General features: G+C 35.0%; 2 protein-coding genes across 2 annotated transcripts in view; one reads left to right on the top strand and one right to left on the bottom strand.

The window, feature by feature from the left end:
• The first annotated feature begins 950 nt into the window (after window positions 1-950).
• LOC135689884 (Golgi-specific brefeldin A-resistance guanine nucleotide exchange factor 1) overlaps window positions 951-23,858 on the top strand; it is a 41,815-nt gene continuing 18,907 nt past the window's right edge. Inside the window, exons 1-18 of the mRNA XM_089108687.1 lie at window positions 951-1,294; window positions 3,511-3,577; window positions 4,505-4,636; window positions 5,007-5,125; window positions 6,450-6,558; window positions 7,247-7,307; window positions 7,894-7,948; window positions 8,714-9,529; window positions 9,872-10,031; window positions 10,719-10,803; window positions 11,696-11,831; window positions 12,611-12,709; window positions 13,540-13,632; window positions 14,907-15,008; window positions 21,061-21,253; window positions 21,524-21,738; window positions 22,780-22,982; window positions 23,370-23,493. Coding sequence (XP_088964813.1) covers window positions 1,193-1,294; window positions 3,511-3,577; window positions 4,505-4,636; window positions 5,007-5,125; window positions 6,450-6,558; window positions 7,247-7,307; window positions 7,894-7,948; window positions 8,714-9,529; window positions 9,872-10,031; window positions 10,719-10,803; window positions 11,696-11,831; window positions 12,611-12,709; window positions 13,540-13,632; window positions 14,907-15,008; window positions 21,061-21,253; window positions 21,524-21,738; window positions 22,780-22,982; window positions 23,370-23,493 — 2,871 coding nt within the window. The 5' untranslated portion in view covers window positions 951-1,192. The remainder of the gene's footprint in view (window positions 1,295-3,510; window positions 3,578-4,504; window positions 4,637-5,006; window positions 5,126-6,449; window positions 6,559-7,246; window positions 7,308-7,893; window positions 7,949-8,713; window positions 9,530-9,871; window positions 10,032-10,718; window positions 10,804-11,695; window positions 11,832-12,610; window positions 12,710-13,539; window positions 13,633-14,906; window positions 15,009-21,060; window positions 21,254-21,523; window positions 21,739-22,779; window positions 22,983-23,369; window positions 23,494-23,858) is intronic.
• Window positions 17,130-21,015, bottom strand: LOC135689960 (fibrinogen-like protein A). Its single transcript, XM_065207329.2, has 4 exons — window positions 20,167-21,015; window positions 19,125-19,452; window positions 18,676-18,805; window positions 17,130-18,099 (listed from the first exon to the last, which is right to left on the bottom strand). The coding sequence occupies exons 1-4, from the start codon at window positions 20,196-20,198 to the stop codon at window positions 17,390-17,392; spliced, it is 1,200 nt and encodes a 399-aa protein (XP_065063401.1). The 5' UTR covers window positions 20,199-21,015; the 3' UTR covers window positions 17,130-17,389.

The following is a 23,858-nucleotide window of genomic DNA, read 5'->3' as shown; positions in this document are numbered from 1 at the left end:
CTTTAAAAAAAAAATTGCCAGAGAAGAGGTTCCGAAGAAGACATCTCCCTTGACCGAAGATAAATAAAAATGCAACTTGTGCTAAACACGTGCACTACACAACATGTCTTCAGAGACCATTCCAACAACCACTGAACAAGATCTTCAAAATTTTACACTTGGCTTTAAATTGACTTTCCAAAACGAGGAAGCCACTCAATGCTATGCTATTATAAAGTTAAAAATTAGTGATTGAGAAATAAGAGCCCAAAGTTTCAAATGCAAACCTTTGAATCAGTCTAAAATTTAGATTAGCCAAGTAATTTTGTAATCGATAAGAAATGGTTTTAAAGAAATTGTCGCGATAAAAACCTTAACCTACAGAAAAATCTATATTTTGCTACAAAAGGAAACTATTGTCAAAATAATTGCCAAGCATCAAGGTTTTCCCTGGTTATTATCATTTCTTTTGAATGTATTGCCTTTTCATGTAAAATGGAGAAAACTGGCCGTTACTTTTGATTATAAATGTGACTTCGTGGTCGATAAGGAAAATGAAAGAGTTGAATTGTCGCGAGACAAACTGAAACCTACAGAAAAATCTAGATTTTGCTACAACACGAAACTATTGCCAAAATAATTGCCAAGCATCAAGGTTTTCCCTGGTTATTATCATTTTTTTTAATGTATTGCCTTTTCATGTAAAATGGAGAAAACTGGCCGTTACTTTTGATTATAAATGTGACTTCGTGGTCGATAAGGAATATGAAAGAGTTGAATTGTTGCGAGAAAAACTGTAACCTACAGAAAAATCTAGATTTTGCTACAACACGAAACTATTGCCAAAATAATTGCCAAGCATCAAGGTTTTCCCTGGTTATTATCATTTCTTTTGAATGTATGCTATGCTGTCAAATCGTTCATAGCATCGAGGCACCGCCGAAACGAGTTGCTACACCCGCTGACACGTTGTTCTGCAGGCACCATTGCCACATTGATAATGATGACGGTCAATATGAATGATGTAGGTACGTCGGGAGAAACCCAAGAGGAAAATTGTTATGTTTTCAAAGTTTGAAGCTTCGATATAGATGCAGGTTTTGCATCTGGTATTCACTAACGTTTGCAAATTCTCCTAGGGAGGAGTACCGGTTGCCGTATTGCGGTGAGAATTTGGTCGTATTTCATTTGAAATACAAGATTACTGGGCGAAATGGTGTTGAGGAATGGTGTTTATATTGTTCAAGGAGAGCTAAATCATGTCGTTGCTGCACTAAGACGAAGTAACAGATGGTCAGGAGGTCATTATCATCAGGTGAAATTTTTATAAGATTTTGTAGTTGAACTATACCTGTACAGTTTACCTATACAGTTTACCTATACCGACCGTTGATACCATATAGGCCATAGCTCCTCATTTTCAATAAAATAAACAATTATAATTTTGTATAATTTTAGAGCCAGTGCAATTTTGATTACCAATAAGTGTTTTTGTAAAGTAGTCCTTTTTATTATGTCAAGTTAAATTTTATTTGTAAAATATCCAGAAGAACCAGAAATGATTCATTCATAAAGTTATCTTTTGGTTTAATTAAGTTAAGGTTTTATGAAGCAAATAAGCCTAACGTAATCAGGTAGTACAACATTTTGTAAAATTACACAGGAGACAAATAATAATTGCACATCATTTAAATATTCAATTTCTTTGAGTCTTTTGGAATGTTCAGTGTTAATTGACATCGTATCACTATCAGAAGTTTCAGCAATGAAATGTTTAACATTGGTTCTTGTATGGTTGAAGTTAATATATTTTATGATATGTATAGCTAAAGATTGTTGCTTGTATGTCTAAGTTTGCAAACTTTGATATATGCTACAAACTGATCCTAAAGACCCTGGGGAAAAACCTGTGTATAATGCTGGAGATTCCAGAATGGGCATGTCCCCCAAGGTTGTTTACTGGCATAAGACTTGGCCTGTTTTGATTTTTTTACCAAAGTTAATATTTCTGTTTCACAACCGCTTGAGTACTTGGCTTAAAGCCACATATCTGCTGGCCAACTACTGATAAAGTGTAACCATTAATTCATCACTGTGGAAGGTATTTCATCGAAGTCATGATTTAATGCCAACCATTTTATTTTTCTATGCCAAAAAAGAATCAAGTACTCTCCAATAAACCAAAAATAATCATGAATAAGTAGGTACTCAGACATGGGACATGACTACATTCACAAGTCTTTACGCCAATGTACACTTACATGATAAAAGTATTAGGATGATGAATAACAAAATGGCAGCTCCAAAACTAGCATTCTAGCATTGATTGAACAAATCTTGCTGTTTTGGTGGGTTTCTAGAAATGGCTTCAGCAAAAATGCATGCAATTCCTAACAAATTCAATTTATTTCCTACCTTTCTATGATAGAAAAGTAACAAAAAGGTCAGGGAGAAATTGAAAATATCAATGTTTCAGTTTATATACCGAAAACACATAAGCGACCAGAAAGAGAATGAGAAGCAATAAAATATTTGGGTCTAGCGAGTCATTTCTTTGCTAAAACTACAAGAACGTTTAGTTGCAGCAAGTCTACAATACATGTTGTTTACAAGAACAATAAGTTAAAAATGCTAACTAAAATTGAAAGAATGGTAAGCCAGGGCAGGCAGACTATTGTTTGGGCCTAATGGCATCTGCAAACTGGCATTGTGTGCGAAGTCAATCAATGCTGAATATTTTGTCCAAGTATATAATGATTCTTTGCAAAGACCATTTAACTTCTAAGCAAGATAATAAACCTAGCTATGTTGCAATTGTGACAAAAATTTCAAAAATAATAACTTCATGGTCTTTCAATAACTTTCAATAATCTTGAAATCTTCTAAGACCAAAAATTCTTTTAGAATTTTCTTGAGATTTCCTACTGTATCTGGAGATATTTCATTGCAAAATTAATTCACAGAGTTTCAGTGCAAATGATGGCTGCCAGATTCCTGGAGGTCATTCGACAAAATATGAGATAAAGCAAATCGTTTTTGTCTAAAAAAGTCTGTTTCTTACAATTTATTAAATATATCTCACAAATTAAATATATTTCATAAAATTTTACAATTGGGTAAAATTGCAATTGAAAATCTCAACCAGCAATCTCGTTATATTCCACCCATTTTCTTTGTTGTTTTTTTAGCAAAGGGTTAACCACATGTTCTTTGAGGTGACCATCTGTATACTTTTGTTAATAAGTGTACATGGAATGCACACTGTGTACAAACCAAATAATTTATAACCCAAATAATAAAGCTTCCAGCTAGATAACTATCTCAACAGTTTGACACATTTGAAGATAAGATTGCAGAGTAAAATTCCAGCAGTTGAGTTTGTCATTCTCTGCAAATTTGCATGACAACAGCTTTGTACAGGCCTTGTTCCTTATTATTTCAGGGAGGCAATGAAGCTCACAATTTGTCAATCATTCTAGAGCTTTCTTGGTATATATAAATACATATTTATATGTATGTTTTTTTGTTCAGGATGAGGAACATGATCCACTGCTAAACAGTTTTGCACAATTAAAAGAGACTTTACACAGTGTCACTGGTAAGCTAAAACAGTTTATTTTTAGCCAGCTGTAAGCTTTGTTCTAGTCACCATAGTTGGTCATGCAGATCCTATTCTCTCTAGACATGGTTAAGGAAAGCTAAATTCATTATTATGGGTGCCTTAAAAACAGACCTCAGCTAAAAATTTTGCTCTCAAAAGAACCAGTCTTGTATGTCATGAATGTGATGTGGGCAGCCTACAGAAAACACTTCCTTGTATGACTTTTCATGATCCAAGGTTCTATAATCTCAGAAGAAATTTATTTAGCATATTTTTAATATTTCCAATGGAAATGGGACCCTCTGTAAAATCAGTAGCCTGCACAAGATAGGTCATTTTTTTCTGACATTTTGCTGAGAAAGTAGAACCCTATGATTAACAAAAGGCAGAGTTTTAATAGTATGAATGATAGATAGATCACGTGCATGAGCCAGATACCGTATTCTCTCTTGTATTCCTGCTGTGGGTTTAATTGATTAAATCTCCCAATTAAATGCTGGATTATTAGAGAGGGGGATTATTAGAGAGGTGGGGTTAATTTTTTAATGTGCTTTCAGAAAGAAGCCTTAAATTTTCAACTGGTTCTCTTGTGTTTTTGGACAGCAACTTTGCATGTAAATTGCAAAGAGTGTTCCAATTGTTGTTGGTTGAAACATTATTCACCCTTGCAGTTGTCAAATGAGAACGACAACATACCAGGCTGAATGTTTAAAAATTATATATAAAAAATAATTAAAAGTATATATCAAGGGCGGGGATATTCAATAGGTGGGAATATTAGAGAGGCAGTAATATTAGAGAGGGCAGCCCTGGATACAAGTGAGAATACGGTATTTGACCTTTTTCAACCTGCATTTCTTTTGCAAAATGCTGCATTTCTAGAGCTGCATTTCTTCACTAAATAATGGGAACTTTTGTTTTCAGATTTGTCTGAACTTGATGCCAATGTATATCTTGGACCATTCTTGGAAGTTATTCGGTCTGAAGATACTGCTGGCCCCATAACTGGAGTTGCCTTGTCTTCAGTGAACAAATTTCTTTGCTATGGCTTAATTGGTAAGTACATCCATTAAATAGAAGTAGTGGAGGCAATTCTAAAAATAATTCAAAATTCCATTCAAAATACTAACATGGAATGTCTAGGGAATTCTATCATGATTGGTTGTCTATTTATAGATGTGTAGGGTAGTCAATTTTATATCTGTTTATTTACTTTAAGTATTATCATATTCTGGAATACTGAAGAAATATCTAGCTTCAACAATTATCATTCTTTCTTGGTCATTTGATTAATTAGGTATTCAAAATCTATGTAATCTGCAGCTATTGCTTTTAACCACTTGCAAATCTTTGAAACTTACAGTAACAAACTCATATTTTCTTTTTATCGCCATCCTTCTGTAGTTCTTTCTTCTCTTCCCATAAGATCCTATTGCTGAAAACTCAAGCTCAGGAGTTGAAAATTTGGCAGATGCAGTAACACACGCAAGATTTGTTGGCACTGATCCTAGCAGTGATGAAGTAGTTTTAATGAAAATTTTGCAGGTATACCGCAAATCTTAATTAAATCTTGATATTCCCTTATGTTATAACATGTTTCTGCTTCAATTCTCGCAAGGAATAATGATTCTTCCTTGCTATGCTCAATGAATGAAGAGCTATCTATCTTAAATGATAGACAATAACAAACACAAAGCTATGAGGCAGAAGATAATCAATTTTCAATTAGCAAGTTTGCTGCAAATTCTACCTGCATGTTTTACAAGCTATTATTTCTAGATGAAAATTTTGTTTATCTTGATTTAAAGTCGTTGAAAATGTTCTTTGCATAACTAGTAGATGAAACATCACATAAGAACATAACACTGTGAGCATTTTTAGTCACCTTTGAAAATTCCTTTTTGTGGTAAAATGGTCTGCCAGCAAAAAGTGTAATTTCTTGACAATTATTTTCAACAATCTTTTGGTTGTACAAAACTTGAAAATGGCTTTGAAAAAATTTGAGTAAACTAAAGCTGTTCGTCTGACACTCCTCTGAGTTTAGAACGTCAGAACATAGATCAAAAGCAAGCACATGACTGTTGAGGTTGCCCAATCAGTGCTGCTTGCCTATAGAGAAAGTTACCAATGGAGTCCTAATGTGAAAACAAACTCCTTCTGTCTACACACTAGCGGTTGTTTCGTGCTTATGTAGATAGATTCCAAAACTGCTTCATGGAATGACGATCGGGCTTTACCAATAATTTGAAACATTCGCCATTATAGTTTTTTTGCACAATCTGGGTTTTCCAGTTAATGCTACCCGATAGCGGAATCGCATGTTTTAGTTGTACTTTAAGATCTGCAAGACTGAGGTGGCTGTTCTCTTTAGGATCAGTTTTGTTTCTAATACTAGACGAATCATGCTGTTTTATTTTATCCTCCAATCAAGGAGAAGATAGAAAATTTCTCGGCTGACTCAAAAGTGCCTGGTCTATCTAAAACTACCCTGGATCGGTAACAGTTCCTGGCGTTTGAAAGCCAGATAAAGCAGGCCATTACAAACCGTTTGCGATGTGTCCTGCAAAAAAAACTAAAAAAAGGCCCTCGGTTTAACGAACTTTCGATATACGAACTATTTTCTAGTTTCCTCCAGAGTTCATTTTATCGGGATTGGGACCTTAAGTAATTTATTTCAATGAGACTTTTTTGTAGATAATTGTAAACAAGCTGAAACGGAAGGGGCCTTCTTCTAATTAGTCAACCTCTGTTTTTTGTCTTGGTAATCATGTTATTGTTGATGTAATCTTGGTAATCCAATTAGTATTGAAGTAGATTTAAAGTTAAATCAAGCAAAATATGTAATTTTTATAAATTGCTTTTATTCTAGGTTCTCCGAACATTGCTGTTGAGTTCTGTTGGTGTTCATATGACGAATGAATCTGTTTGTGAAATAATGCAGTCTTGCTTTAGAATCTGCTTTGAGATGCGCCTAAGTGGTACGCTTTCATCATTAATATTTTGTAGATGCAATGATATGTACAATGACTGCAGAGGAACCGTCTATGTTTTTTGTTTTCCTCGAAGATGTTAGAATATTTCCTCCAACTGTCTCCCTCCAGCCCAAAACCTTTGGAAAATAGCAAGCTCCCTATGATACTGTTTCTGCCTTTCCGTTCCACCTATACACTAGAACAATACATAAGACATAAGTGCCATTTCCTCCTCATCCCTAAGCATTGTTGGTCAGCAAATTTTTATTCATATTCGATTGAATTACTATATTTAACGTTAAAAAGCATGTTTCTAAAGCATTAACGTAAGATTATCCAAAACTGTTTAGGAAGGGGGCTGTAGAGCTGCAATATTTTGGCAATGATTGTTGATTGAATAGTATGTAAAGCCTGCCACTTTGAGTAACCTTTTTACTTACTGCTGAATTGATGTCTTTGTCAGTGTTAATACTTTTTGCAACAACCTCGAGGTGTCAGACCATACAAGGATTTTTACCTTGATTTGATCAAAACTTTTTCAGTTTCTTTTGTTTTGATTCATGGCTAAATAATGAAAGCCATAGATTTTTTCTTCTTCTCCATGCTGTGACTAGACTTAGACTATATGTTGTGCCAAGACTGTAAACTTTCACTTCGTTTGCGACCTATGCTCAACGACCAGTTACTTTTCCAGAGTTACTACGTAGGACTGCCGAACAGACTTTGATTGACATGGTGCAGCTGCTTTTCACAAGGTTCGTTCATTGATGTTCTTCATCTACAACTCATAACAGTTGAATGCGGGTAGCAGTTGTCATGTGTTCAGAAAATCTCTTGTTCCTTATTAGCCAGTTTTTGTATTCGTATAACTACTGGTATAAACTAGATGTTCGAATCGAGGAACACACTTTTATTGTTTTCTAAGATGATTAGATAGGGAGTATCATTTAAGATTCATTTGTCGTTATTTTAAAGAATATAAGACAGATAGTCAGAATAACAAGTTTTGTGGCTGCCATGTTTGGCTTGAAGAAAACACTGAAGTGTGACATGGACTGGTGTATATATGTATTGAAAACAAAATCTCTTCACTGTTTACACTGCCTATCTGCGTTTCTGCTCAATGTGTTCAATTTGTAGTCCTGATACGATGCTAATAGGTCACTTTGAGTCATGAAAGTTGGAGATCCCTGAACCATTGCATATGATTTTGATCGATTTTCCAACAATATCTAGTTGATTGATTCTGAAAATTGTAACCAAGACAAGATGACTCTTTTTCTTGACATTCTTTCCACATTTTTTAAACAACACTGATTTCTCTATATTTTTTATCTGCAGGTTACCTCAATTCAAAGAAGACATAAAGGGAAGTTCTTCCCCACACATTCGAAAGGTATATAATTTATCTATAAATTTTTGGATGATAATATCATACGTTAAGTTTTGGGTGAGAGTTAAGGTGCGGCTTTCATGGCAGTGTGTTGTTCTGTACATTGGCAATTGTTTGTTGAATTTGGCAATTGTTTGTTGAATTTGGCAATTGTTTGTTGAATTTGGCAATTGTTTGTTGAATTTGGCAATTGTTTGTTGAATTTGTCAATTGTTTGTTGAATTTGTCAATTGTTTGTTGAATTTGGCAATTGTTTGTTGAATTTGTCAATTGTTGGTTGAATTTGGCAATTGTTTGTTGAATTTGGCAATTGTTTGTTGAATTTCGGGGGTCCTGGAAGTTTGAGAAGCGTAACAGTTTAGTATAACTGATCAGTACCAAGTAAGAGACCTCCAATGTTAAGAAATGAAAATTCACTGAAATCGAAATTTTGTTCTTTGTTTTGACAAATTAATGGACGGCGCGACGTACTGCCTTTCACATGTGTATAGTAGTTTTTTACAAGAGCGGACAACGCTTTGATTTGTGAGATTATTTTGCTGGGTGACCAGATTAAATTTTTATAGCACAAGAAAGCTAATTTTTGATTCCTTCCTTTTTTGAAATATTCTCATAACTGGAATACGATTTATTTTTGCTTGAAAAGTGACCTTATTTTTTAAGTATTCGTTTAATCTTGTGGCATCATATGTAATCTTTATCGTTTATAAGATCTTTTGCATTCTTTATCTTAAAGCAATTTTTAACGGATTGACCGTCTTTCATCAGATGTTCAAAAGGTCAGGAGCGTTATCGGGGACAAGGAGATCTAGCAAAAAACCGTCTCCTCTGCCAAAGCGGACTTCGCGCAAGGATGTGGACGTTTCTGAGAAATCATCTGGCAAAATTTCCTCAAAAAAATCTCCATTAGTGCAGCAGTCAGAGCATGAGCAAGGTGCAGCGAAATGTCCTGATGATGCAGTCAGTTCAAACATTGAGCGAGCTGTTATCGATGTAAGCAAAGGTGATAATGTAGAAAGTGACTATACTCGTGATTCAACGATAAATGAAGAATCCAAGGAATCCGTTTTAAGTTCAACTCTAGATTCAATCCAGATTATAAGTGATGTTTCAGTTTCTGAAGAAACGTGTAGTGAAAGTAGGGAGCCTATTGGAAACGATGAGGATTGCTCGACTGAGCTTGCGAATAAAGAAGCGGAAAGATCAGATTTAGAGAAAAAGGAAAAAGATCTAGACAAAGTTGAGGATAAAGAAAAGGACAATATTTTAGAAACAAAATGCACTTCACCGGAAGAGTCAAAAAATTTGATTTTAGGGGCATGCGAGGAAGGTGCCAAAGGGTCAGATGTTTTACTGATTGATGCTGAAGACCTGGAAACATTCCAAGATTTGAGTATGAATCCAAATGTTGTCGTTGAACGTGACGTTGAGGTTGCGCAGACCCTTGAATTGAAATCATCAGACACATCAGGTCTTGTTACCGGAGGTGTTATTTCATTGCAATACCCAGATGATGACGCGAGGAGCTTGGATTCTGTTAGGCTTGACGAACTGAAAACCGAGGAGGATCCACAGGAAAGCCAGGTCTGCAATAGGTCCTTGGGCCTTGTTGTTGCTTAATAATCGCTTTTATAGTGTATCCATCATATCTTTCAAATAGAAATTTCGCAGATTGATATTGACGGAACCCGCAATATTTTCGACTAAGAAAACATTGCTATCTGTGTAAAATATATTATATGCATTTGAATATCGATTTTGATACATCAATGGTATTAAATTACTATCTTGGAAGTGTTATGTGAAATTTATCTTGTATAAGTTAGTCCATTGCCCACTTCCTGTTTCAAAAAGGTGAATGGGTTATCATGGTAGAGAGAACCTTCTCATTTGTGGTATTTGCTCAATATTGTTTTGCTATTCTAGGAGAATGAAGAGACACAAGAAGAATGTCAACCTGTCAAAGATGTTGCTAGTCATACGGAGGAAAGCAGTCACAGTGCTGATGAGTTTGAGCCTGAAGGCCAAGAAGAGTATGTGAACCAACAAGGGGTTCGTTTCATGCCACAGCAGCAACAGAAAGAAGGTATCGAATGCAATATCGCTATTTTATAGCTCTTTTTACAGTTCGCCGGAAGCCTTGTTTGTTTTTCCTTTTTGCCTTTACATTTTGATGTGTATATATAGAAAGCAAAGAGTTATCCCTAGAAAATAGCTTCTAATTTGATTTAAATTGATGATTAAATGTTTGACTTAGGAATAACTGGGGAGCTGGGGATGGTCCAATGTAATAATTATCGGGGTTGAAAATTGGAGGGGGGGGGGGGTATTTATTTCGTTGGTCCCATTTGATGGCAGAAAAGTAAAATGGAAAAATTAGAAAATGGAAAACACAAGATTTGTGGGAACAGACAGTTAGCAGTATTACAAAAATAAGCTAAGGCAAAGCAAAGGAGAGTCAAATAAATAAGTTGATGTCAGTATATTTGTTTAGAAAGAACTATGATAAAATTGTGTTCAGAATCATCTCAATTTTTCGAGAATTACTAAAATAGAGAGTTGAAATAAAAGTTTTCAGGAGAGGGTTAAAATAAAAGTTATCAGGGAAATGTTTCAACGATCGATGCGTGGAGGGGATATTATTCAGTACTCGATCGCATACTCTAGATTATACTGAGCAAATTTTGTTAACCTAACTCAGAGATTACATATCGTCTGTTTGTTTTTTGCCGATTATGATCACCGCTCTATACGCTACGTTGTATTTTTTCAGGACAGCCAGCACTGGTTCCATATGGCCTACCATGCGTAAAAGAGCTTCTTCGCTTTTTGACGACCCTTATCAACCCACATGACCGGTACGTAAAATCTAGTTATCTCTCAATAATTACAAGTAGCCACCCACGCCTCTAAAATTACGTCGATGCGAAAACTTATGTCGCAGATGCAGCAATTTAGAACAATTTTACTCATTTTATTACGTTAAGGGGCAGATTTCAGTTTATATGATTTCAAGTGGCAGGGTCAGATAAGCGTTAGTTTTTATAACTTTTAGTATTCGTTATAGAAAGGGATCATTGTGCACGTAATCACGTCGTTGAAGAATCATTTTCTTAAATTTCGACACATAAAGATATTTTGAGAAGCTTTGGGGATTGAAAGCAGTGGCGAACACCTTGGGGCGAGGAGGGCAGTCGCCCCTCAAAATTCTGGTTTTACATAAAATCAATGCCAAGTTTTTAAAAAAATACTAAGTCCATCAAAACTTTTGACTGAAGCTGTAAGTTGTTTAAAATTTTTATTCCAAATTGAGGTATATGCCGTTTTCATTTTTGTAGCAACCTGTTAGTGTGGATACCTTAACCCCATTTACAGTATTGCTTTGTAATCTCTTTAAAATAACACTGATGTTCACAAAATAGCACTTTTGGAGTATTTTCTTGAATCGAGCAGTATGGGAAGCGACTATAAAACTGTTTCAATACCGTGTAGAGAGGAGAAGTTTTTTAATTTCCTGGCTGTAACTATATGACGTCCCCGTTTCGTTTTGGGCGCATCTTTCAGCATACCCTTAGTGCCAGAGCTTCAGTGAAATAATTGTTCGGGGAAAGATTAGTGCGACTATCAGTTTCACTGGGGTTATGGTACCCAGGGTACTTTGAGCAAAGTAGGTGAAATGTGGCAGTTACCTCCAGTGTAGCTTAATACTTAAATATCTTTGCACATTTGTAGCTATTAGCTTACTTTCAGGCACAATTCAAACACAATGATACATATTGGACTCTCATTATTGACGGTGGCATTGGAATCTGGTGCTAGTCATATTGGGCAATTTACGTCATTGATGAATCAAGTGAAGGATGAAACTTGCAGAAACCTCTTTGCTGTATGTTTTTATGCTAAAATGATTGATTCATTTTTTATGATGTCCAATTGTCCAATTTTTCTAATAATAGTTCCAAGTTCCATTCTGTTTAAATTAAAATTGAAGGACACAATTGAATGCCAAGTCTAGTAAAAAGAGGGGCTCTATCTTGATTGATTGCCTGTTCATAGATGCGTAGGTAAGCCAATATCCGTTGATTCCTTTAAAAAGATGAATTTGCTTACTGCTTGGCAAAAGAGTCAAGTTTAACATTTAAGACTAACGGCAGAATTATGTTATAAAGCCTTACCTTCGTATCTCGCTTTGTAACCTAACTTGCCACATTATGCAAGCAAATATACTGGCATATTTCTTGGCAAAGCTCTTAGCATAGTTTTTGTAAACAGTATAATACGCTTTGTTTGAAGAGCTAGAACTGGATCTCTTCGACCCCCTTCTACGAACTACAACAGCAAGAATAATGCAATCACACAATTAATTGCTATTTTCGGCAAAGCTAATCAGTTCCCTTATTAAACACTCATTGTTTTATCTTCGTTTATAAAAGTAAACATAAATTTCTTCTGGATATTTTTGTGGATTTCAATACTCTGTTAACTGTCCCGGTGCGGATCTATTTTAACTCTGAAACTTTTCAGTTTCTTTCTGAACATTTGTCAATGATAAGAATTTGGTTGATATTTAAAACTTTCCGTCACTGTCGATTGTTGCTTAAGTATTTTTATCTAGCCAAAGGTTGTTCTTTTTATGCATCTGAAAATGGATGATTCTTGTTTCAGCTGCTGCAATGTGATATTCACGTTTTATTCTCTTTGGCCATGAGAGTCTGTTTCCTCATGATAGAAGCCTTGCGGCCACACTTGAAGTACCAAGTTGAGGTATTTCTTACTTCTTACATTTTTGCTCTGATAAAGTTATTCTTTGCTCAAATAACCCTCTTTAACTCTAGATCAACATTGGGTAGAACTGAAAATTTTGTGTGAATGGAAGTTTATAAATTGAGTGTAAATGGAACTTAGTTCCTGTCAAACTTGAAAAGCTATATCAAGCGCTCCTTAGATTTGAAACAACAGAAAATCTCAAATTGTGCTTAAAGTAATCTATGATTGCTCAGTCGAATAGTCCCATTAAGCTTGGTATTTTGTCAGGTGCCAGTTTTTAACCTTTTTTTATATTAACTGTAGAGCAACCTTTTTAAGTTGATTTGTTTTGTATTTTAAAGTAAAATTACTTCAGTTGAAATGGCACCAGTTTCTAATTATAAAGTTGATATTTACTTCGAGATTATGGCACAGACTTTTGTCAAGAAATCGCTGACACTATATAGTTCATCAGCTCGTTTTAAAACGAGTTCATGTAGGCTGACCACCGAGAACCCTCTGCCTTCAAAATTTAGATAAGCTATGATATCCTGATGTGTATGTTGCAGTTAGACTTTTTGTTACTCCAAATTGTTGCTTAAAAAGCTGTGACTGTAGGAGTATCACTGTAGGCGGAGTGTCACTGTAAACAGAACGAAAACCAATACTTGGGACGAAATACTTTGCGATATTTGGGATGAAATGTTATTTGACAGTAACCACTTGAAGCGGGGTAGCTTTAAATGGAGTCTACATAAATTTGAAACTCGTCACGGTTCCTTCGATAAGAAAATACCTTGTAGCTTTGATAAGATTTGTGTGATTATCTTTCATGTAACTTTTTTTAGATGTTTTTTATGAAACTGATGGACATAATGACACTAGAGCATACGAACATACCATATGAAAAGAGAGAGATGACTTTGGAGTACATTAACCAGGTATATACTTCTCTAAGACTATGCTGATTTGTATATTAAACAATTCTTTATCTTATCTTATTTATATTATCTGATCTTATCTCGTCTTATCTGGTCTTTTCTTCTCTTATTTTATTATTATCTTATCCTATCTTATCTTATCCTATCTTTTCCTATCTTATCCTTTTTTATCCTATCTTGTCGTATCTTATCCCTTCTTATCCTATCTTATCCTATCTTGTCTTATCTTATTTTATTATTTTTGCAAATTTGTCCTATTTATCATCTGATGAAATACAGCTTTTTGTGCAAATTTGTCCTATTTATATCTATTTCAACTGACAGATAATTATTTGCAGTGTAAAGCATGCTCAAGTCTTTCTGTTTTCGTAAATGTTAAATAATCTAGTTTAAGGTTAAATTTTGAAAGAATTCTGACAGACAGCTCCCCTTTTTGGCTTTTTCCACTGTTTTTTACATTATACATCCTAAACACCTTTGCCAGACCATTGTTGAAATCTGTTACAGTTGATTGCTAGTGCGTCACCCCTAAATAGGAAATAATCAGAAGAGAAACTCCATTCACAAGGATTTGACGCTTTCCCCACCGACTTTAGCTAGCCAATTGCTGTTTGTCACAGCGAAACTGAGAGAAAGAACGACCAAATCGTTCCTAATAGCCCATTTACTCTACTCAATTGTTCTCCTCTTTTCCGTGAAATCTGAGAAAAAGGGAAACAACGTTAAATGGTTCAGAGACAACGTGCCATTTTAAGAACTGTTCAGGAAATATTGAATCGTGGAGAAAAATGAATATTCTATAATCCTTGACAAAGGTTCTTGGAACACCCTGCGGTCAATGTAAGATTTTAATGAAATAAAAGTTTCCGGCCGTAAGATACAAAAATATCTCCCCTCTTCCCCAAGCAAAGTTGGTTGTTTAGCCTATTACTTGCCCTAGCTGATAAAGTAACATTGGATGAATTTCAAGCTTTGAAACTGTTGTTATTCAACATTGTTTCAAGGGGAGAGGGGGACGCTAATGAACTTATGCGAAATTTTAGCATGTAAGACTTTTGGCAGGCATTGTAGTTCCAAAACATAAAGGCTTGTTTTAGAATGCATAAAATGGTCATATCTTTACCAAAATAAGAATACAGAGAAAGGGTATACCGTTGTTTCACTAGCCAATCGTATAGAATTTATTAATAACTGATAATGCATGCAAAGAATGTGTTGTTAACCTTCACTTCGCTATATTATTGATTGGTTAATGTTCCTTTCTGTCCTTCTAGCTGTTCCATGTTCCATATCTTGTCCCAGAATTGTATCTCAATTATGATTGTGACATTCGGTGCACTAACCTTCTAGAGGATTTCAGCAAAGTCCTTTCCAAGGTGAGTGACTTTCTTGTAAATAGATTTCTGTCAACCGCTCTGCTATACTGAGCTCGATGCCGCAAAGGAGAGGGGCTCTGGCTTTGGTGTAATTCCGAGTCTCATGCTGATCGAACTTCCGATGGAATTTCTACAAAATGGACTTTCGATTCAGTTCCTTTCCTTTCTTAAGTGCAATAACTTTGACAACAAAGCATGGAATTTAGACGGAGTTTTGGAACTGTATTTTCTTTAAGGGAAACGGAAGTTTCTGTTTTTATTTCTAAGTTTTGTAGATTGTAAAAGTCAAGCTCTTAATTTTCGTGACCGAGTTTCACAAAAACGATCAGCGAAATTCTCCTATGATGCTTGTGTTATAAAAGAATGATATGGTTTTCGATATAGAGGAGCTGCATGCTCGGTTTATTTTGTCACAAAACGATCAGTGTTGTTTCCAAAATGGCCAGCAGATCTTTCATGTTTCTGTCAAAATATTTCTAGCTTCCTTATTTTCATTCTCATTATCGGACCCTCCACCCCATGCTGGGAAAATGCTGAACCACTGTCTTATACATTTTCTTGCCACTTGCATATCATAAACAAACGCGTCAGGTCCCTTCCACGTGTGCCAGGCAGGACCTAATCTTAGCCTGTCTGTCGCTCTTGACCTTTCCTTTTCGCTAAGGGTCCTGCAAACTTCCCTATTATTCATATTCAGTCATTATTATTTATATTTTATAGTTGTTTTTGTCGTTATTTGAGTTAATTTATATGTTTGGAATGGATCCGAGACTCAGACTGGCCTCTTCAGCCAAACGTAGGTAATACTAAATAAGGTCAGACCACGTAGTTTATTTCTCTGTATACAGACAACTATATGAAATTTTTCCGTGTCTATCGTCCATGTGCATTTCACAGTAGACAGGAACAGCGCAAAACGACCAGGAGCAAAGCAGTAAAAGATCAGAAATCCAAAATTTGAAAGCAAAGTCAGGTTTACAAGTACTTGGCTCCGGCATAATGGCTTTATCCTTACTGTTTATTATCATATTTTTCATTGTAATATTCATACAATCCAGCAGACGGCCTTATTCAGCGCCCCTACCGTTTGGCGTGCTTCATTTAGCAGACGGTTTTAAAATAGTTCTATTTCGCAAAGCGGGCTCAACAAGACAGCTTTCTTTCACAAAAGGACATTTGGGATTTCACAAAGCATTTCATAAAAGATTTCTCACATGCACAATCCCAGTCAAGTTGAAATTTGCTTTTCAATGTTGCGGTTGGTACTGCTTTGATGTCAATAATTTTACGACTGCCAACGTGCACACAGTTCTGCTGAATGGGCGGTTAGATGGAAGTTCTGTCTGGTTATCGCATCATGTAGAGTATTTTTTTAATTATATTTTCAAATGGCTTCCAAAAATTAAACCATTTTCCAACATCCTTAAGCTTTTCGTCCGACACTTTTCAGGATGTAAGCTTCAGAATATGGGTCGAGTTATCAAGCTTGGAAATATATACCCAGTTGTGGATCGAAAAAGGGAAACCAGAGTTTTATACCACCAAAATTTTTTCATTTAAAGATATGGATTACAGGAATTAAATTGAAAAAACTGACAAATAGCATGTTATAACCGAATCTTTCTTTTTACGTAAATTTTGGTAAAACCAGCACTTATGTAGATTTGTGAGTGGTGAAAATGTTGCCAAGATGATAGATGATTTTTCTTTGGAAATTGATGCCATCGTAAAATGCCCAAGGACTTCAAAGGGCCAGGCTGGAGGTTTAAGGGTTTTGAGTTGTTTTTGTTTTTCGTTTGTGTTTTTTTATTAATTTGTTTTTATTAACTCAACATTTGAATGTGACAATTTATTTTTGTTGCTGAGGGAAGGGAAGTATCGTTTCATTAAAAATTTTGATCCTCCTTAACATCCAGATTTGTTGAGGAGTATCAAATGTCACGAGACGAGACAGGCTCGTGGCAGCACCAACTGGTCACCACGACAATATTGATTCTTCCTCGTTAAGTTGTGGGTTTTGAAGCTCAAGAGTTTCACTGGACAGACTGGTAGTAGATAAAAATACCCGTTTCTTATGGCACGTAGATAATGTATATGTATATAATATATAGCATAGGGTAGAAGAAAATAAGACTACATGCTCTATCTCTACAAGCCTGTTTCGTGATTAACTCACTCTTCAGGAGATGATGATTTACTGAAATGTTCCTTGTACATAATGTATATGTATATATGCGTTCCAGAATAATTGCAATTTTTTACCGCGTCGTCTTTGAACAATAATTTCAAATTTATCAGTACCATTTTTAAGAAGCGAACATTTCACTTTAAATTTATTGATTATTTATATTCTTTAATTACTATTTTCTATTATTTCAACTTCAATTGTTATATTCATTTCTAATTTTCATTTCAATATGAAGAATCCCTCCAAAACACTCGCCTAAACCCTCCCATGTTACATACCTTCCAGATATTTTCCAATCTTTGCAGTCTATGTTAATTGAAGAATCATAAAACAATCCGTTTAAATGTGCATAATAACATTCATTAAACCACCAGCCACCTTTGTAGACTTCAGCGCAATTGGAAATCGGCTCGGGATCATTTTCTCTGTCTTTTGTTGAAAACAGCTGCATATTGTGATTAAGTCTACCTCCCCATGAATTGCTTGTTAATGCGTCTGGAAGTGTACTTTTTCTTTGAAAACCACCTACATTGAGTACATAGTTCGAGGCCTCGTTACCGACGTAGAAAAAAGAGTATTCTGCAAAGAGTAAGTGGCTTGAGTTCTGCTCATGAACCACTTCAACTCGCAACATTGATTGGTTTCGTGACGTAAGAGCATGGATGTTATCAAGCCCGAGCCAAAAACTACCGGACATGTCCCCAAAGCCTCTTTTGTAATCATCCCACAAACGATCAAAATTTGTGTTGTCCATTCGTCTTTGAATAACTGTCCATCCTTTGTCGTCTGTCTCCATATCACAGTAAACTTTGATGACGGTCGGACGCAGTCCATCAATTTGAAGTGAGTAAATGCCGTTTTTTCTCGATGCAGCTTTGCGTAAACTACCACAATCTGGCTGCACTGAAATGGAAATGAAGGAAAATGTGCTACTTATATGAAAATAAACATTTTGTTTCGATTTTTTACGCAAATCAATTTACATTTTTGTTTCAACAATTGGCTTTTATCAATATTTGTCATCGCTTTTGATGAAGTGTAAGCTTATAAACAAAGAAGAGAATTCTCAACACGAAGATTTTCTAGTCATTTTACTAAACAATTTCTCTTTCATTTGTTTTTCGCCAGTGCCTAAATATGATAGCCCTAACATCTTCTATATCTTACTGAAGGTTAAAAAGACTCTTACTGAAACTCTCCTGTTTAAAGATTTGTATACCGATTTAACCATGTAATGGAGCTTTCCTAGCTTTATAAATTTGTGCGTTTTTCGTAGCATTTTATTATTCCAATTTCTAATACATTGACAGGATGTTTTCATAGGTCTTCAATAAGCCAAAATTCCTGTTTTGCGAGTGAATATTTGCCTTTTTTGCTCAAAGCAAAGCTTACTTAATCGGTGCTTACAGAGAAGTGATATGTATTTTTGCCATCGTTAATAGTATCAATTCGAGTGTGTTTGCTGTATATTTGTCTTACCAGTGCTAAGTAAGCACTTTGACACATCTGCCGAGGTACATCTGTGACAAGTGTAGCCGGGACAATTGCAATTGTCAAGACATACATCAGTTTCCATGCATGGCTTTAGTTTGTGGCATGTATGGCCAACCTTTACAGGTAAAAAGAAGTAATGGCAAAATTAAACTCCTTGGTAAAAGAATCTTCAGTTTTGTTCATGGACAGTCAATGCTGGGAAGTTGAAACTTCAAGGGATTTAACATTTTCTCGAGTTGTCGAATGTTGCAGTTGCTAACAATTGTTATGAACAGTTATAATTGTTTAGCGAAAATTTTTCTACAAGTTATTAAAAAAATCGGACAGTGTAATAGTTTGACTTTGGTTGTTTTGTTTTCGTTGTTATCTTTTATGTTCATAGTTCAAACCATCAAAATAAAGCAATAGGTGAGATAAAAATGTCTTCTACTTACAAGTGTACTTTGATAGTCGCTTGTGAGAAAGTTCCAGCCATATTTCGGTATCAGTTTTACGTGGTCTTGGCCATCAATGACCGACACCGTACTAAGCTGACATGTATTTTCACCATTTAGTCTGAAATTAACAGAGTTGCATTTGCTGTTTTTAATACATCTTTCTTTGCATTCTTCCTCTCGTACGAATGAAAACTTCTCAAGAAAAGGGCCTGGCAGGACAGCATTGCTCACTGTTTTATTGAAATTCGCATATGATTCACATGGCCTCCGTAGAATTATTGACTCACTACACTTCCAAATCAGCGTCATTAATGTCAGGAGATAGCTGAAAAATTGCAAAGTAGCTTATTTCCCCTTTAATTATTTGATTTCTTTATAGTTATAGCCTTTTTTATTTTCTTCCAAATTTCTTCTCTTTTTCAATTGATATTTAAATGATGTTTAAAAGGCATCAATTGAATAAATGATGTTTCAATTGAGAATCAACATTGATTATTTTGCATACTTACAAGATTTTTTTGAAAAAATCCAATTGAAATTTGTAATTGTAAATATTTCATTTTTGATAAATGAAGTTCGCTTCCCAGTGGAGCCACATAGTGTGAGTCACATTCTGATCAGTGGTCACGGCCCCATCTAGCTACTTCTTTTCTTTGTTGAAATTTCATAATATTTGAAAGCACTTTATCAGCAAGTTTTCTTCAAATACACCAGGTTATGATTGGTTATGTTGCTAATTTTTGTTACAGTGCCTAAAACATCGTTTATTTGCAATGAAAAGTTTCTTCAAGAGGGTTTTTAGTTCGAAATTGCTTCAAAGCTTAGATTGAGTTGGCGTGAACGAAAGATCTAGTCGATTAAATAAGTTTACCTGTTAAACGTGGGTTGGCAATAAATTTAATTCAAATTCGTTTTTATTGATTTTATTTGTACAAAGTCAATTTTTGTATTTAAAAATATGCTATAAAGATTATTTTAAATTTGGTTTTTATTGAACATAAAATACACTGTGAAGACATGAATGTAGAATATACTATACCTGCTATATGAAATGTTGTGCTCAAGTACCATCTCTGTGTGGTCCTCTCAAGTCATTTGTATGGTATAGATTTATAATAGCTATGTTGCTTGAAGCATCAGTTTTCGATTAACGCTCTCTCGGGATATTGCATGAACAACTGCGAAAAAAGTCTAGCTAGCAAACTAGTATCTGCCGAAATTTTTATTGTCGAGGCAACCTGCTTCTTTGTTTTCTTGACCTGTTTCACTGTTAGAAATATGACCCTGAACATTTTGCTTTCGGCGGACTTGCATAGAGTCATAAAACTGGCGTCCTTTCACAATAGAAGTTGTTATGGGTACGTTTCCAGAGAAGTTCAAGTGATGCCTTTTTTTGTTATAGTTTCGCAATCTCTAGCTGATTGATTCTATTGTGTTTCTGTATTGTTTTATATAATTCTGAAACCATGAAAAGTCTATTTTTTTCAATCACATTAATACCCAATAAGAAATTCCGATGGTATTATCTGTTTGTTGGTAGCTTTGCTTTCATTTATTCTTTTCACAACTTTAAAATTTTTTGTAGGCTCCTTGTCTTTCTGAAAAACAATGGGCCTTTAAATGACTAAGCTACTGAAATTAGAGACTCACAACGGGTATAAAGGCAAGATTTTTAAGGAAAGTTCAGTTGTTGAACAGTCTTTACGCTTGCAAAATAGCATTCTGCGAGAACTGTTATTTACCATTAGTTACTAAAGTCTGCAACTGTTTTACACTATTTACCATAGTTTACTATGGTCTACCATAGTTTATCATATTTTACAAGTGTTTACTCAAGTAAACCATGGTTTACTATTGTAAACCATTGTTGTCCATTGTTAACCATTGTTTACTATTGTTTACCATTGTTAACCGTGTTTAACTTCCTTTGCAGAACGCGTTCCGGCCTGGCAATCTTTCCTCAGTCAACATGCTAGCCCTAAATGCACTATTAACAATAGTCAACGATATCGAAGCGAATTCACAAATGATTTCCTCAAGAACAGACAGTGACAGCCTTGGGCAATTGGCAGCTGATTTTAGGCGTGGGGGCGAAAGAACAATTAGCACTTCTTCAGACAGAACAGGTGGTTACTATAACCCTATGTGTATAGGTTGAGCGATGTGCATTCTGGACTTCTTATTTGCTTTCCAATATTAATATTCTTAAGCCGCTCAAGATGCTCCTAATCTTTCCGTGTATTACGCAAATTTGTGTCATTTTTGTTAGCTCAGGATAAGATATAGGAAAATAGACATCCATATGATGGCTGACAAGATTTATTCTCGTTAAGAAATTTGCAATCAGATAGAGAAAAAATAAAACTAGCCTATTTTCAACCCACCGTCTTTACTAGGGGATGACGATTCTGGATCTGATGAAAACATGGAATACCTTGGGATCCTTCCACCTGCTCCACCAACCTCTGGGTTTAGTGTTGCCAAACAACTTCTGGCCAAAACAAAGCTCTCTTCAATGACCGGAAATAGCAAATCAAGAACATATTCTGATGCAAGCGATCATTTGCTGCCTTGTTCAGAGGATCTTGTAAAACAGAAGAGGCGCAAAAAGGTAATATTATCTAATCCTGCCCAGATCTTTAGTATCTATAGCCTTTTGGTGATACCAAATCCAGGGGTGGAAAAAGTATCGTACCATTGAGCCAGTGGTCCCAGAAAATATCTTAACTCTCAGAAAGAAAAATAAAATTGAATTTACAAGAATTTTAATATAATTAATACAACTACAATAAATGAATAAAAATAAAGTCATGCCATAGTAATTACTGTATAATGTTCCTTTAGAACGATGTTCGGGTTCAGGTTGAGGTTCATTGAATTTTAAGTTCCACAACATTCATCTCCACAAAATACTAAATAAAAATGCAGCAATTTGAAATAAGAAACGATCATTATAACAATAAGATGTAGAACACAAATTATCGGTGGGATATGTATGTATGAGGAATCATTTAAAGGAGAAACTCTCTCAGTAGCTAAGCTAATCGAGGAGAGATTCCCCCCTACACGCAAAAATATTTCATCACTTCACAGATATTTCAGAACTATTCTGTCATTTTCGAAGATTTTTGTTTTTCGTCCAAAGATCACATGGCTCCTTTGATAATCTGCTAAGAATCAATTAAGATTCTTAATACTGTAAATTATTTTTTCCCTGTTGTAAAACATCCTTAAAAAGTCCAACTTCTAGATTTCAGGTATCTTTTCTTCTACTATTATGCAGAAAATTTCTAATGACTCATTTGCGGTCATGTAAAATATTGTTCACCCCTGGTCAAGTCACACTTGCTTCTATTTGGTTAAGTGCAAATGGCAAAAATGAAGCTCAATCGACTGTTAAACGTACTTTCTGGTAATTATTGAGAAGGATCAAGTATACCCCTTCTTGGAGCCTCTGTTAGCACCATGAAATTTTATATTGAATTTAATGGCCTATTATATCATTCCCATGAAATCTCGTACCCCTTTACTGTAAGTTATCTGTTCCGCTGTTGATCGCAGATTTTTTTCGGTTAGTTGTAGTAATTTATTTTGCATTTATAATCATGATACTTTTATTGTTTATTTAATTGTTTATTTTCAAATTTTGCAGCTGCTGTGGCAGGGGGTAGATGAATTCAATAAGAAAGCCAAGAAAGGAATCGAATTTCTACAAGAAAATAATTTGATATCAACTCCGCTCGTTCCTGCGGAGCTTGTGCAGTTCTTTAAAGACAATCAGAAAGTTGACAAAAAGGTTATAGGTGAATACATTGGAAACAGGAACAATGGCAAGGTCTTGGATGCTTTCGTGAGGTAATAATTGGAAGATTTTATGGCGAAAGATTAAATATTGTTAAAAAGTAAAGACGCTTTTGGTGTACAGAACAGAACGGTTTTAAAGGCATTTGTGTTCGCTAAAAGCATATACTGCACTGCCTTAACGGCATCCAGCACTTAATGAGAGACTGGTAAACAGTACTTTTCGATGCCTTTCTTTGTCTCTTGCTGCAACTTGCTGCCTCTTGCTACAACTTGCTTCCACTTCAAATATGCTTGTCTTTAATTTTTCTAGTAACATTCTAGTTTATTCTTTGGAGTGAAATGAAAACATCTTTGAATTTCTTACTGCTTAATTTTACTATTTTCTAGATCTGTAAGGATTTAGTTTTTTAGTTAGAATACTTGTTTATTTTCTTTTAGTTCCTTCGATCTCAATGGTTTTCGCATCGATATATCACTGCGACAGTTTTTGGAGACATTTAGACTCCCTGGTGAAAGCCCAGTTATATCCTTTATTTTAGAACATTTTGCAGAGAAATACTATGTGAGTACTTAGATTTGATTACCTTTTTAATATAATGTTTCAGTTCGCTCTATTTATATATTTCAATACAAAGAATCCTATCTTACAGTTTCTCTGAAATTTGTTTTCTAAAACCCAGAGTTATGTCCATCAGTAATAATTGTGTTTGGTGTTCGTGTAACGCGTTATTTCTCCACTTCTGGGTGCCATCATGATTCTATGTCGTTTTAAGAAAATCGATGGACATGAAAGTGAAGTTAGCCATACCCGTTGGATATGGAACTAATGAGAATATATTGTGCCAACGTAGGATTTACAGGTGATTAGTTCCTGACACGAAAATGATAATCCATTTAGAAAATTGAGGACAGAGGAGTTTGAAATGT

Source organism: Rhopilema esculentum, chromosome 5 (genome assembly GCF_057945365.1).
Source record: "Rhopilema esculentum isolate cy_ngs chromosome 5, ASM5794536v1, whole genome shotgun sequence".
In the NCBI taxonomy this organism is placed as follows: Eukaryota; Metazoa; Cnidaria; class Scyphozoa; order Rhizostomeae; family Rhizostomatidae; genus Rhopilema; species Rhopilema esculentum.
This window is presented reverse-complemented; position numbering and strand designations above follow the sequence as displayed.

Coding starts and splice junctions, on each gene's coding strand:
- LOC135689960 (XM_065207329.2), bottom strand. CDS start 20,198: ATGGTACTTGAGCACAACATTTCATATAGCAG. Junction 19,453..20,166: donor CACAACATTTCATATAGCAG/GTATAGTATATT, acceptor GCAATTTTTCAG/CTATCTCCTGACATTAATGA. Junction 18,100..18,675: donor AAAGTGCTTACTTAGCACTG/GTAAGACAAATA, acceptor TTTCCATTTCAG/TGCAGCCAGATTGTGGTAGT.